This window comes from Dermochelys coriacea, chromosome 4 (genome assembly GCF_009764565.3).
Source record: "Dermochelys coriacea isolate rDerCor1 chromosome 4, rDerCor1.pri.v4, whole genome shotgun sequence".
NCBI lineage: Eukaryota > Metazoa > Chordata > Testudines > Dermochelyidae > Dermochelys > Dermochelys coriacea.
Window position 1 is genome coordinate 45609148 of NC_050071.1, and position 16000 is coordinate 45625147.

Consider the following 16000-nt stretch of genomic DNA (forward strand, 5'->3'; position numbering starts at 1 on the left):
CCGAGGAGCCTGCTGCTGCTGCTCTGTCCACTCCTGGGGGAGGGGAATCCTGGGGGGCCGCTTGAGCAGTCGGCCAGCGTGGCTGTCCCCAAGGCTGCCTGAATAGCTACCTCTAGCTGCTTGGGCGGCCCTGGGGTTAGCCACACTGGCTGCTGCAGAAGTATGCCGGGAAGTGCTGCTGGGAACCGTCCAGCTCCCACCCCCTCCCTCTGGCAGTGTCTTCTATTTGCAGGTTAGGCTCTGCCAGGTTGAGTGGCCCTGGTGGTGGCCAGCAGCTGTGCAGCCCATTTCTGTGCAAATTTTGCATTGCCCTGCAGTGCAGAATTCCCACAAGAATACAGTAACTTCTCACTTAATTTTGTAGTAATGTTCCTGAAAAATGCAACTTTAAGCAAAATGATGTTAAGCGAATGCAATTTCCCCATAAGAATTAATGTAAATAGGGGGAGTTAGGTTCCAGGGAAATTTTTTTCACCAGACAAAAAACTGTGTGGTATATATGGATGTATAACATAGTATAAGCTTTAAACAAACAATTTAATACTGTACACAGCAATGATGTTTGTGAAGCTTGGTTGAGGTGAAGGAAGAGGGTGGGATATTTCCCAGGGAATGCCTTACTGCTAAATGATCTAGCATTTGGCTGAGCCGTCAAGGGTTAACATGTTGTTAATGTATTCTCACACTCTACAAGGCAGCACAGGAATCAACTCTGTGGATACTCCGGGGTCTGGAGCACCCACAGGGAAAAATTGGTGGGTGCTCTGCACCCACTGGCAGCGCCTCCCCCCACCCCCTGCCCCAGTTCGCCTCCACCCTGGGCGCGCTGCTACGTCCTGCTTCTCCCCCTTCCCTCTCAGCACTTGTGCCATGAAACAGCTGTTTCATGTGGCAAGCCTGGGAGGAGGGGGGACATGGCGGGCTTGGGGGAGGGGTCCAATAGGGGCAGGGAGGGGCGTAGTTAGGGCGGGGACTTTGGGGCGGGGTGGAGTAGGGGCAGAGGACGGCAAGCACCCACTGGCACAGAAAAAAGTTGGGGTGTGTGCAAGGCAGCACGAATGGAGAGGGGGAGACGGCATGGCAGACAGAGACTCACACCTGTGTGTGGGGGAGAGAGAGAATGCACATTGCCCCTTTGAGTATGCTGACCCCACTCTAAGTACACTGCCTTTTTTAAATACAGTAATTCCTCACTTAACTTTGTAGTTATGTTCCTGAAAAATGCAACTCTAAGTGAAACGATGTTAAATAATCCAATTTTCCCATAAGATTTAATGTAAATGCAGGGGGGTTAGGTTCCAAGGAAATTCTTTTTGGGGTAGACAAAAGGCATTATATACAGTACTATACTGTGGTGGGGAGATGCCCCTGGCTTACCCCACACAGGCACAGCCCGCTGCAGACAATGAGGCAGGCAAGTACGCTAGGAAGCACCTTGTGCAGCAGCAGCAACTTCCCCTCAGAAGAACAGGCTCTGACTTTGCTGGGGGATGCTCCCGGCCCGCCTTTTCCCGTCTCCGCTCCACTCCAGGCCCGCCTCTTCCCACCCCCACTCCACTTCCTCTCTGGAGGATGCCGCATCCCCATTCCTCCCCCTTTGTCCCAGCAGTTTTCTGCCTCCAAACAGCTGTTTGGCAGCACTTAAGACTTTCTGGGAGGGAGGGAGGGAGGGAGGAGTGAGGAGTTCCTGTATATCAGGAAGTTGAGGCAGCAGCTGCGGCCAGCAAGCTTTTTCCATCCAGAGCCCTGGCATTTTCCCACCCTGCTCTATATGGAGAAGGGGTAAATGGGGGGCAGGAGCAGGGTGGAGGGGGACACCCCGACATTAGCCCTCTTCTTCTCTCCTCCCCCCGCACAGCAAGCAGGAGGCTCCAGGGAGCAGCTCCAAGCAGAGAGTAGGAGCAGCACGTGGCCATGTGGGGAAGGACAGCTGAACTGCTGACAATTGGTAGCCTGCTGGGCAGCTGTCACACATGGAATTAAGGGGAGCGGGGAGCTGATAGGAGGGCTGCTGGTCCACCCTAGTTCCAAGCCTCCACCAGCTAGCTGCAATGGGCTGCTCTTCCTGCAAGCAGTGGAAAAAGCAGGCGGCTGCCAAACAATGTTATAACGGAACATTGCTCAACTTTAAATGAGCATGTTCACTAATTGATCAGCAGCATAACAGTGAAACAACGTTAACTTGGACAGCTTCAAGTGAGGTGTTACTGTGATGACTTTAAGTGCGGAGTTACTGTACCATTGTCATGTCGTTGTCCCGTTCCCCCCCCGCCCTTAATCTCTTTTTTTCCAAACTAAATGTATCCGGTTCCTTCAGCCTTTCCATATGGCTTGCAATCCACCCCTTTGATCATCTTTGTTGGTTGCCTCTGGATCCTTTCCAGTTTTTCTACATCCTTTCTTTACATTGGTGACCAAAATTGGACACAATACTCCAGCTGAGGCCTAACCAGAGCCAAGTAAAGGAGTGCTATCACATCCTGTGACTTGCATACTATGCCTCTGTTAATGCAACCTAAAATTGCATTCTCTCCCCCCTCTTATTTTTTTTTCCAACAGCATTGCATTGCTGACTCATATTGAGGTTGTGACCCACCACAACTCCCAGATCCTTCTCAGCAGTGCTGCTGTCAAGCCAGTTTTCCTCCATTCTGTATTTGTGCATTTACGGTTCTCTTCCCTAAGTGTAGCACCTTACATTTGTCTTTGTTGAATTTCATTTTGTTGTTTTATAACCCAGTTCTCCAATTTATCAAAATCCATCTGAATTTTAGCTGTATTCTCCAAAAGTATTGGCAACCCCCCTCTCCCCAGCTTTGTGTCATTTTCAAATTTGATCAGTATGTCCTCTGTACAGCGGGTCCCCGGTATATGTCAGGGTTGTGTTCTTGAAAAGAGTGATGGATACTTAAACAATGGATACCGGGGACCTGCTGGTGAAGCAATGGCGTAGGCAGGAGGCGATACTTGGGTGGGCCCCGGGTGGATGGGCAATGAAGGGGGACGAAAGGGTAGGAGACATCTGGCTGCCTGTCCTCTTGTCCTATCCCCTCCTTCAGCCGGCCTTGGCCAGGGACTCCTGGAAAAATGGCAGGCCTGGAAAAAATGTGCGCACGCCAGTCGCTCCACTCCCTGCACTTGGGGCCAGCCCGGTGCCCCCGCTGGGGCGCAGGTGCTTGCCCTGCTCCGCCCGGCAGGGGAGCGGGACTGGGGCACAGGGGCTTGCCCCACTCCAGCCAGGTAGCAGGGATTGATGGCTTGGAAGCCCCTGCACCCTGACCTTGCTCCCCCGCAGGAGGGCTCGGCGAGCAGAGGCTGGGCAAGCCCCCGACCCCGCTCTGTGGCTGGAGCACCAGTGCTGGGAAATCCTCTGTGCACTGGGCGGGCAGTGTGGGGCAAGCGCTGGGGTGGGAGCAGAGCCAGGACTGGGGGCGCTCTGGATGTTAAGTGGGTGGGCAACAGCCCATCTGTGGCTATGCATACCTATCGCATAGCCCTTCATTTGCAACTTATCCGTTGTTTGCAGTACTGTACTATATGCAGATCGGGACCGACATGAATCGGAACACGTTTCCCTTTTGATGAGCAATGAATATGCGAAACAACATATAAGGGGGAGATGTATACTGGAGACCCCCTGTATCTACATCCCAGTTATTAATAAAGATGTTAAACAACACTGGACAGAACAGATCCTCGTGGAACTCCACTTGAGACCTCCCTCCAATCCAACTTTGATTTTATTAAGTCTTTAGCTCTCAGAGTTGCAAAGATGTCCTAATACATGATAACTAATGTGCTTACATTTTCCCAAGTTGATAAGGAGCTCCATTGTGTGCTGCTGGTCATGGCTTTCCTAAGGAGCAGAGTGTGAAATTGACAAAATTAATAGCGCTAATTCTATTATTGCTGTTCAGATGACATGGGGTAGTGATGAAATTGACAACCATTTCACTTGGCTGTTTTGGGGAGGAAACTTTGAGCAGTATCTCCTCCTGGGAGGATTTTGTGCCAAAAAACTAAAGATTATGTGCCAAAAAATTTAAAATTCTGCAAATTTTATTTGTCAAAATAATGCAGTATAATCACACCAGTTTCAATTGTTTTGGTAAGTTATTTAAACTACAATACTGAAAAAAGTCACAATAACTATTCAGCATTTCCTAAGCACATCAAAGTTAAGTTATAAATACTAGGTAACTAATATCCTACATTCCAGTTATAATCCTGGATTTTCATTTAATTACATTACAGAACACCAAATGGGGGAGAGTGGGGGGGAACAGTAGAATGTCATTTTAAATTTCTCAGACTTTCACACATGACAGTCATACAATTTTACTAATCATTGTCCTGGACCTAGCTGGCTACTTTGCAAAGTGCCTAGTTCTGATTGTCCTGACATTTTATTGACTGCTTGGTAAATTTTTTTTATTTTCCTTCAAAAGTGTGTGTGTGTGTGTGTGTGTGTGTGTGTGTGTGTGTGTTTTTTTTGTTTTTTTCAATGGCGAAGTAAAAATCTAACCCCATTGTGTCACTTTGGCACAGGAAAAAAGTGAGCACATAGATCTTCCCAGCTGATTCCCTTACTGTCATTTATAAGGCTTTACATCACTCTGGCAATGTAGGGGGCCTTACATCAACAGCAATTGTTCAACATTAACAAAATATGGTTTTTGGGGTTTTTTTTTTGTTTTTTTACAAAAGCTATTTTCTTTAACTTAAAAACAAACAATTTTCAGTAATTTAATTTTTTTTTCAGTTTTCAAGAAATTACATTTTATTAGACAGGCAGGCTACTACATTTCTGCTGGGGTGACAGAGCCTTCCTCGTGCATAACAAAAAGACCTACTTTTCTTCACGCCCCTTGAGCTGAAGTATCGAGAGAGGGACAGAGTCTCTTTTCCTTGTTGGCCAGCCTCGCCCCCTCACAGTCTCCCTCACAGGCATGCACACCAAGCCACCCTCCTGCCATAGTGATTTGTGTCTCTGAAGCTGCTCCAGGCACGCTGAAACAGACGCGTTGCCATGGAAGAGACGCGAGTCTTCCTGCAGATTTCTTTTGTTTTTCTGCTCAGGGGGCATAAATATGCAGGCCATATGAATTCTGCACCCCCACATGGGTGCAGAATTCTATCAGGAATTTTCAGAAAGGAGTGCTGGGGTGGCTTATGGGGGAAGGGAACTGAAAGGACTGGTGGGGTTAGAATCATGGAGGCAACAATCATTGGAAAGGCTGCAGAGGTGCATGGAGCTCTAGTCCCCTCCCATGAGCCAGTGGCTGTTGGAACTTCCAATTTACCAGACACATATTAGCCAGGTATTGATACACAATACATAGTCCCTGGGTAGAGTTAGTGAACAGCACTCATCGAAGAAAACTACAGGAGGTTGGTGGTACTTGGCCTTTTTGCCACTTCCATTCTCTGTTCCTCACTCTCAACCCACAGGGTCTGGATCCGTCGGATCCGCCTGTGGCTGCTAAGTGTCTGATGGTAAAAGTTCCCTCTTGTGCTGAGAACCAGTAACCTTAATATTAAAAGGACTATTATAAACTCTTTAAAATAAAGATTTGCTATGAAAGTTGTCATGTGATCTTTTAAAGCTGTAGTTCTGATGTGGTAAGAGAGCATCCTCGACCACATGCTTATATGGCAAGGCTTGAAATCTGTGCTGAACAGCTAACCATTGGCAAATGAAAAATTCTGGCGAAGTACAGTTAAGATTCCCAGATCAATGCTTCTGCTATTGCTGTGAGAATTGCTGCTGTTGGAACTCCCTTTCTTGCTTTAAAATCCTGTTAATGAACAGCATGTAGGAGGAGGAAGCATTTCCTCTTCCTCTGCAGCAGTCCCTCTTCATGGCAGGTCTGCTTCTCCTCCTTTTCCTCTGGACAGCCCCTAGTACACAGCCAAAGGGAACATGTCTTTTTTTACTTTCTGACACCTTCCTCTCCCCATGGGGAGACCTGGCTTGCATGTTGCCAGAATAGCTTCTGACTTGACACTTCAGCCTATTAATTAATGCTGCCTCTGGATAAAGGGAATTTTCAAAAATTTATGGCATGTCAGTACCATTAACCAGTCATAACTAACCTATGAAATGAAGTGCCTTGTAACTAGTCTACATTCATCTTAAGTCATCCTTGTATTAGATGGTCCTTTGTCATATTTAATACATATTTTAGACATAGTTCTTATCATTAGAGTATATTGAACAGCATAAATTCAGCTTGCATGGAGGATATATTGGGTGCTTTTTCGAAAAGATCAACTACTTCTGATTTATAAACAATGAAAAGTAGTGCTGTACACAGAATGTACTTACTGTCATTTATAAGGCTTTACATCACTCTGGCAATGTAGGGGGCCTTACATCAACAGCAATTGTTCAACATTAACAAAATATGGTTTTTGTTTTTTTTTTTGTTTTTTTACAAAAGCTATTTTCTTTAACTTAAAAACAAACAATTTTCAGTAATTTAATTTTTTTCAGTTTTCAAGAAATTACATTTTATTAGACAGGCAGGCTACTACATTTCTGCTGGGGTGACAGAGCCTTCCTCGTGCATAACAAAAAGACCTACTTTTCTTCACGCCCCTTGAGCTGAAGTATCGAGAGAGGGACAGAGTCTCTTTTCCTTGTTGGCCAGCCTCGCCCCCTCACAGTCTCCCTCACAGGCATGCACACCAAGCCACTCTCCCGTCTCTGAAGCTGCTCCAGGCACGCTGAAACAGACGCAGCATAAATTCAGCTTGCATGGAGGATATATTGGGTGCTTTTTCGAAAAGATCAACTACTTCTGATTTATAAACAATGAAAAGTAGTGCTGTACACAGAATGTACTTACTGTCATTTATAAGGCTTTACATCACTCTGGCAATGTAGGGGGCCTTACATCAACAGCAATTGTTCAACATTAACAAAATATTTATAAACAATGAAAAGTAGTGCTGTACACAGAATGTACTTGTAGGATTTTGTCTGGGCTTAAGTATTGCATACTTTGATACAGTCTCATATCAGAGAGTGCTGGGTATAGTCACCAAATGACAGCTCTCCATTTTGGGAGAGAGTCTAGAGGGGCCTGGAGGGAAACTATAGTATTGACACTCATGCACATTAAAGGATTGGATTGGGACTCTGAAACCTGGATGCTCATAGATTTCAGAGGCCAGAAAGGACCATCGTGATCATCTAGTCTGACCTCCTGTATAACACAGGTCATAGAACTTCCCCAAAAGAAGTCTTAGAGCAGCAAGCATATCTTTTAAAAAAACATCCAATCTTGATTTAAAAATTGTCACTGATAAAGAATCTATCACAGCTCTTGGTAAATTGTTCCAATGGTTAATTACTCTCACTGTCAAAATGTACACCTTAATTCCAGGTTGAATTCGTGTAGCTTCGGCTTCTAGCTGTTGGATCGTTCTCTGTTAGTGTCTCTGATGAGCCTGTTAGTAAATATCTTTTCCCCATGTAGATACTTATAGCCTGGATTGGGCAAACTTTTTGGCCTGAGGCCCACATCTGGATATGGAAATTGTATGGCGGGCCGTGAATGCTCACGAAATTGGGGGTTGGGGTGAAGGAGGGGATGAGGGCTCCTGCTGGGGGTGCAGGCTTTGGGGTGGAGCCAGGGATGAGGGGTTGGGGTGCAGGAGGGGGCTGGGCTGGAACAGAGGGGTTCGGAGTCTGGGAGGGGGCTCTGGGCTGATGCAGGGAGCCTAGGAGGGGGTACAGGCTCTGGGCTGGGGGTGCAGGTTCCAGGGTGGGGCCAGAAATGAGGAGTTCAGAGTGCAGGAGGGGGCTCTGGGCTTGAACCAAGGGGTTTGGAAGATGGGAGAGGGATCGGGGCTGGGGCAGGGGATTGGGGCGCGGGGGGAGGTCAGGGATGCAGGCTCCAGCTTTCCTCAAGCAGCTCCTGGAAGCAGTGGCATATTTCCCCCCCCACCCCCGGCTTCTATGCGGAAGCATGCCCAGGTGGCTCTGTGCACTGCCCCGTCTGCAGACTCCTCCCCTGCAGCTCCCATTGGCCGTGGTTCCCAACCAATGGGAGCTGCGGGGGCAGTGCTTGGGGCAGAGGAAACGTATGGAACCCCCTTACTGCCCCTATGTGTAGGAGCCAGAGCGAGGGACATGCTGCTGCTTCTGGGAGCCTCGCAGAGCCATGGCACACGCAGAATGGAGTAAGCCCCTGACCCTGCTCCCTGACAGGAGCTCGAGGGCTAGATTAAAAGGTCTGATGGGCTCTGACCCCTGCGGGCTGTAGTTTGCCCCACCCCTGTTATAGACTGTAATCAAGTCATCCCTTAACCTTCTTTTTATTAAGATAAATAGATTGAGTTCCTTTAATCTGTCACTATCAGGCATGTTTTCTAATCCTTTAATCATTTTGGTGGCTCTTCTCTGAACCCTGTCCAAATTATTCTGGATTGTGGGTACTAGAACTGGACTCTGCATTTCAGCAGCAGTTGCATCAGAGCCAAATACAGAGGGAAAATAACCTCTCTACTCCTACTTGAGATTCCCCTATTTATCCATCTCAGGATCACATTTGATTTGTGTCTGTGTGTTTATACGTCTGTCTATATATCTGCCTTCGCTTCCCTTCTAAACTAGGTTATTTTTTTAACTACCATGGCCTTCTTCCTTAATTGAGATTGTGACTTTTTTTGAGCTTCTAGAAAGGATTATTGAATGATTTCCAATTATCATTCACATTTTTTTGATTAAATTCTGCCCCAGCTGATTTCTCATAATTGTTTTCGACTTCGTGAAATTGGCCCTATTAACACACCATATATATATTATTGATATGGACTTCATTCTGCTTGCACAGTATGTATGTGATCAAGTCATGATCACTTGTACCTAAGCAACCATTAACGTTAGTTCTCTGATCAGTTCCTCTTTGTCTGTTAGAACAAGGTCCAATAAAGAATTCCCTTGGGTTGGCTGCAACACTTTTTGAGTTAGAAAATTGTCCTCTCTAGTGTCTAGAAATTCCAGTGATATTTTAGTACTGTTGCTGGCCTGCTGGGTGACCTGGAGCAAACTCCGTGCCTCAGTTTCCCTGCCTGCAAAATGGGGATGCTAATATTTATCTGCTTTGCAAAACACTTTGAGATCCTCTGATGAAAAGCACAATAAGAACTAGGTATTCTAATAAAATGCACATTAAAATACGTGCTGAAACAGACAATATATTTTATTACTGGTGCATGAAGCCTTTAGGGGTTGGACATCAACTACCAGCACATTTACAACTGAAGGAAGGGAAATAATTTTGGGTAATAGAAAATGTTAATGTGATTTTTAAAGAGTTCCACAAAATAATTTAAGGAGCAGCTGATGGTCTTTTAAAAGTAGTTTTAGGGTTTACTCTGGGGGGAAAATATTACATTTTTTTTCCTGACATTGTTTTCTGTCAAAGCTGAATATTTGTCTTTCTGTTATTATTTAGAGCTTGTATATCTCTAGGATCCAAAACCCGGGCCATAGGGAATGCAGCAAAAAGCCAGGTAAATGGATCTAAACATATTACTTTACAGGAATTTAAGCGATCTTTAAATTACTCATCTCCTGTTGAACTGTGAGGGAAGAGAAAGTGTGAAGAAATCTGATATATTGTTTCATGTTTTAACTCAAAATATATGCTTTAAAATGTCCCTTCTTTTGTTACCAATTATTACTAAATCAGAGGTTCTGTTAAAACTAATTGAAATATTGTCTCTGGTTAATTCTTGATTTTTTTTTTTTTTTTTTTCTTTTTAGAGGAAAGACAGGGAGAAATGTAGGACCTGGTCTACTCACCAATGAAGAATAAACGTCCCTTAGTTGGGGGAGGAGAATGGGTATAGGCTCAAATCTTCAATTATTGAAGAGTGTTAGCATTCGTTAAGAAAAGTTTCTGGCCCTTATAGTTTGAAAATGAAAACAGAAGTAATGCTGTCTCTGAATTTACAGACACAACACAAATGTCTGTGCCGCTGCTTCCCAGACAGTGTAGTGAAATTCAGACTTGTCAGTTTCACTACCTCTGTTCAGAACTCTGGACAGCAGTAAAACTTGTGATCTTTGTAACTTCACTTGCTGCTGCTTGGGAAAACTAAGAACAGGAGCAAAGGCTGGGACTGGAGAGCATCACTAGGAGGAATACCTAAAAAATGAGGATTGAATAGCAAAGACCCCTTGCAGCAGATTTGAGGGAGTGGAAATAATAACAGAGGATATCCCTTACCCTTTACATCCACATGCACCCTAGTCAGGAAGTTGTGGAGTAATAGGGAGAGAACTCTTTCTGTCTCTTCCCAGAAGATGGGTAGTTAAATTTCAGATACTCTTACACGATTAGCCAAAGGAATGGAGCCTTCAGGCATGTTCCAGGGGCAGGTGGACCCTCATTTTCAGCAGCCATGCACAGCTCATCAGTACACAGCTAATGGACATTGCTGGAGATAGGGGCCCTTGTGTTCCACATTGGCTTCCAACTGTTAAGCTTAATTCTCAGGCTAGTAAATACAAGGTACATTTTCAAAGCCTGGAGTACAGTTGTAATTGAGTTAAAAATTCTGTATTCTTTATAAAACAAAATGAGCAAGTTCTTTTGATGTGTGATGGGTCAAAAAAGTCAGGCTTTAAAATCTGTGTTTTAAATCACTAGCCCAAAATATTGGGACAGTAGCTAAGGGGAAGGCTCATATTGAATTGGGATCTGAATTAAGCATTTTTTGGATACTTTAAGCCCTGAAAATTACTAGACATTTGATTATCGTATTTTAATAACATTGTTAAGACTACATAAGCTTGTATGTAGTTCAATCATTGTCGTTCATTGTACTGATACGTAATTAATTCACTGTCCAAATTGGGTATAACAGGAAGTTCCTTTTAAGATAAGGAAGGGGAAAACTAGTGAAATGAATACTGACTTAGACATGGAAAGTGGGTTTGAGTGTATGTATTGGTCTCATAAATAAAGTGACATGCTTAATAACAGTTGTATTCAGTGGGAAGTGAGGAAAAGGATGTATTGCTCAAATGCTGGAAGTTTGTTTTCATAGCAGGCCTCTAGTTCCTATTTTAAACTTTAAGCGACAATGAGATAGATAAAACCATAATTTCTGTGTTTTCGGATATGCCTCTCATAGCAACGCATTTATCTTCCACAGATTGTCACAAATGTAAAGAATACATTACATGGCTTCAAAAAAATGCATGGAAGAGCATTTGATGATCCTTATATACAAGGTGAAAGGGTCAAACTTCCCTTTGAGCTTCAAAAGATGCCAAATGGGAGTGTAGGACTGAAGGTGAGTTTTGCAGTTTCCATGCATAGCTGCAGCTGCCATAATCTGCGTCGTTATTTTGACAAGCAAACAGAGATTCTTCGACTGATTGCTCATGTGTATTCCACAGTAGGTGTGCATGCTCGCCATGTGCATCGCTGCCGGAAGTTTTTCCCCTAGAGTACTCATAGGGGGAGCACCGCTTCATCCCCTCGAGTGGCGCCTCCATGGTGCGGTATAAGGGGAACTGCACCCTCCCCCCACCCTCAGTTCCTTCTTGCCGCCAATAAAGGTGCATCGGAACTACTCTGCTCCAGCTTAGCTGTAGCTCGTCCCCAGAACTTTTCAGTTCGCTTAGTGCTAGTACCTGTTCTTAGTCAGTTCTTTCAGTCCATTCGGTTAGTTAGAGTACCCAGGCTGGTACTCAATAAAGCTTCCCTTCCGCAATCGCTTGTGTGCCTTCCTCGGAATGGTCGCAGCTAACCTCGGACCAGTGAGTCCTCAACACCATCTCTTGGGGCTACATGGTGCAGTTTGTCTTGCCCCCACCCAACCACCCCCTTCGTTGATCTGGGGGACCTATCACATGTGGACCTGTTAGAGCAGGAGGTGGGCCGGCACCTCAGTCTAGGAGTTGTGGAAATGGTGCCTGGGGGAGTTCAAGGGCAAGGGGTTTTACTCCCGTTATTTCCTTATCCCCAAGGCGAAAGGGGGTCTCAGGCCTATCCTGGATCTGCGGGACCTGAACCAGTTCATGGTCAAGCTCAAGTTCCTCATGGGCTCCCTGGCCGGTATCATACCCTCTCTGGACCCCAGGGATTGGTATGCGGCCCTGGACCTGTAGGACGCATATTTCCATATTCATATATTCAAGGGGCACAGGTTTTTCCTCCGGTTCTTAGTGGGGCAAAACCACTATCAGTTCACGGTCCTCCCATTTGGCCTATCCACTGCCCCCAGGGTATTCACAAAGTGTATATCGGTGGTGGCGGCCTACCTCAGGTGCCGGGGGGTCTAGATCTTCCCCTCCCTGGACGACTGGCTGGTCAAGGGCAGCTCCTGGTCGCAGGTGCGGGACCACGTGGTGCTCCTTTTGTCCACTTGTTTCAACCTGGGTCTGTTGGTAAACAAGACTAAGTCAACATTAGTTCCAGTCCAGTGCATAGAGTTCAGCGGGGTGCTCCTGGATGCCTCGACAGCCACGGCCTCCCTCGCACCAGGCAGTTTCAAGACCTTGAAAGGGCTAATTGCCTCGGTCTAGATATTCCCTGTGACACCTCCAGGGCATGCTAAGCCAGACTCCGGATGAGGCCCCTCCAACTTTGGTTTGCCTCACAGTTCTCCCAGGCTTGGGACAGTATGGACAAAGTCCTCACCGTGCCCGACCCTTTAAACCCCCCCCTACGGTGGTGGTCATCCCCAAGCAACATGCTCCAAGGGGTCCCCTTCAGGGACTCGACCCTGTCACTGGAGCTCGTGTCTGATGCGTCGGACCTGGGTTGGGGGGCCCATCTGGGGACAGTTCAGACCCAAGGGCTGTGGTCGACCACAGAGTTGTCCCTCCACACACGTCAGGGAGTTCAGGGCAGTAGGCGTGGCATGTGTGGCCTTTCTGCTCACGCTTACAGGGCAAGATAATCAAGGTCCTCACAAACAACACAGCCTCGATGTTTTACATCAACAGGCAAAGCGGGACCCAGTCTTCAGCCCTCTGCGAAGAAGCCCTCAGGCTCTTGGACTGCTCCAGGCGGGGTTTGGGACGGGGTGCTATCTCAGATACCTTCCTCCTGCTGTGGTCAGGCCAGCTTCTCTATGCCTTTCCCCCATTCTCCCTCATCAGCAAGGTCCTAGAGAATGTGAAGTTAGACAAGGCACAAGTCATTTTAATCGCCTCGGCTTGGTCCTGGCAGCATTGGTATGGGACCCTCATGAGGCTAGTGGTCGCCCTGCCATGGCCGTTGCCTCTCCGCCCGGACTTGCTTTCCCAGAACCAAGGCCGTCTCCTCCACCCCCACGTAGAGGCTTTCCACCTCACTGGATGGCTGCTCAATGGCTAGGCAGAAAGGAGCGGGCGTGTTTGGAAGGAGTCCAACGCGTCCTCCTAGAAAGTTGGCGGCCGTCCACACGCTGAGCCTGCTTGGCAAAGTGGTCCAGTTTCTTCAGGTGGGCTGTCGAGCAGGGTGTTTCCCCGATGGCTGCCCCGATTCATCTTATCCTGGATTACCTTCTCCACCTTAGGACCCAGGGCCTGGCACCCTTCTTGGCCAGGGTGCACCTGGCGGCCATATCGGCCTTCCATCTGCTGGTGCAGGGTCTCCCATACTTTGACCGGATGGTTCCTCAAGGGATTGGACTGTCTTTTCCCATATGCTAGGCCCTCTGTCCCAGAGTGGGCTCTGAACTTTGTGGTGTCCCGTCTCACAAGACCCCCCTTCGAACCTCTGGCCACGTGCTCCTGGTCTCATCTTTCGTGGAAGGTGGCCTTCCTGGTTGCCATCACGTCGGCTAGGTGGATATCGGAGCTCAGGGCTCTGACCTTTGGACCCCTGTACACATATTTTCACAAGGATAAGGTCCGGTTCTGCCCATACCCCGCGTTCCTCCCTTAGATGGTCTCTGCCTTTGACATGGGCCAGGACATCTTCCTGCCTGTCCTCTGCTCCAAGCCTCACGGGTCCAGTGAGGAATGCCATTTTCACATGCTCGATGTGCCTAGGGCACTGGCTTTCTACCTGGAACGGACTAAACCATTCAGGATATCTTCGCAACTGTTCGTTGATTCGGCTGAGCGCATGAAGGGGCAGTCGATCTCCACCCAGCACTTCTCTCGTCGGATCACCTCATGCATCCGCACCTGTTACGATCAAGTAGGAGTTCCCCCGCCACCGATGGTAAAGGCACACTTGACATGGGCACAGGCCTCGTCAGCTGCCTTCGTGGCCCACGTCCCAATTCAAGACATCTGTAGGGCTGCTCACACGTTCACTTCACTATGCAATTGTCTCCCAAACCAGGGATGGCGCCGGGTTCGGTAGAACTGTACTCCATCCCAGGAATCTGTGAATCCCTATCCACCTCCAACAGATATAGCTTGGAATCACCTACTGTGGAATACACATGAGCGATCACTCAAAGAAGAAAAGACAGTTACCTTTTTTTGTAACTGGTGTTCTTCGAGATGTTGCTCATGTCTGTTCCACATCCCGCCCTCCTTCCCCTCTGTCGGAGTTGTCCGGCAAGAAGGAACCGAGGGTTGGGGGAGTGCGCAGCTCCCCTTATACCATGCCATGGAGGCGCCACTCCAGGGAGTGCAGCGGTGCTCCCCCTATGGGTACTGCTAGGGGGAAAACTTCTGGCACCGGTGCACGTGGTGAGCCCGCACACCTAATGTGAAATAGACATGAACAACACATCTCAAAGAACACCAGTTACGGGAAAGGCTAACTGTCTTTTCTGCTTGGCTGTACTTTACTTCTCAAATGAAATTACTTCCCTGAGCTTTCTGTTTTAATTTTCTTAAATTCTATAAAGAAGGCTTTGGATATACGCATATCTATCCAACCTGGGGGAGGGAAGAAAAGGAAGAGTTTTTCTTTGAATGCTTGTTCATGTCAATTTCAATCAGGTGTGTGTGTGCGCACGCGCTTGCACGTCAGCCATAAGATTTTTCCCTTAGCAGCATCTGTCAGGTTGGCGTGGGCGCCCCCTGGAGTCGCGCTCAATATAGAGCCTTGCTGACCCACCACCCCCTCAGTTCCTTCTTACCACCTGTGACCGTTAGCTGAAAAGTCCCATAGTTCTTGCCTTGCAAGTGCCGTTAGCAGTGTCCATTATACAAAGTTGTTTATCTCTTAGTATAGTTAGTATTAGTGTTAAGGTTTCTTCTTTGGGAGACCCCCCCTATTGGTTCCCCAGCACCGTGGCATGCTGTGGTCCCCTGGGTTTAATACTTGCGAGGCCTGAGGTAAACGCATTCCCAAAAGCAACCCGCACGCTTTATGCTTGCGGTGTCTTGGAGAGGGTTACCAGAAAGACCAGTGCAGGATCTGTTGCGGGTTTCGCCCTAGAATTTTGAAAGACAGGGATCAGTGTCTCAAAGTTCTGCTGATGGAGGCCGCACTCCGGCCCCAGTCAGACCCTGGATCGGGGCACCCCATGCCTAGCACATCCTCCTTGGTGCGGAGCACCTTGACACCATCATCCTGGGGTCTGGAGGAGAAAGGACTCCTCATGAGACTCTGGGCACCATCATGGCTCCTCCTGCATGCAGCCGGCAGGCAGGCACCGGTCACAATCACCGGCCAAAAATAAGGAGCTGGCCATTGTGGGACCCCGGTTGGCCCACAGCCAACGAGGGTCGCATCAACTCCTGCCCTGGTGCAGTTCAGTCTGGACCTGCCCTGCTCGCCAGGCCCTTGGAGTCAGCAGCTGCAGCTCCTGTCAATCCCAGAGGCATTTAAGGACTTGTTGCGCCTCCTGGCGCAGTTTTTCCTTCCTAGGAGGGATGAACCACTGGCATCAGCCTGCCCCAGAGTCCAGTCAAAGGGGAAGCCAGCCATGCTGCTGCGGCGCTCACCATTTCTACAGCACCCCTCCGGCACCAACAGCTCAGGAGCGGGAGCCTCGTTGGTCCCCTAGCTCCTGATGGTTGGTGCCTCGCAGCACAGCTCCTCCATGGTCTTCATTTTCGGAGACCTGATAGGAGTAG

General features: G+C 47.7%; 1 protein-coding gene across 1 annotated transcript in view; it reads left to right on the forward strand.

The window, feature by feature from the left end:
- HSPA4L (heat shock protein family A (Hsp70) member 4 like) overlaps positions 1 to 16000 on the forward strand; it is a 58537-nt gene that overhangs the window by 3079 nt on the left and 39458 nt on the right. The window contains exons 2-3 of the mRNA XM_038398883.2: positions 9468 to 9525; positions 11176 to 11316. Of these exons, the coding sequence (XP_038254811.1) occupies positions 9468 to 9525; positions 11176 to 11316 (199 nt within the window). The remainder of the gene's footprint in view (positions 1 to 9467; positions 9526 to 11175; positions 11317 to 16000) is intronic.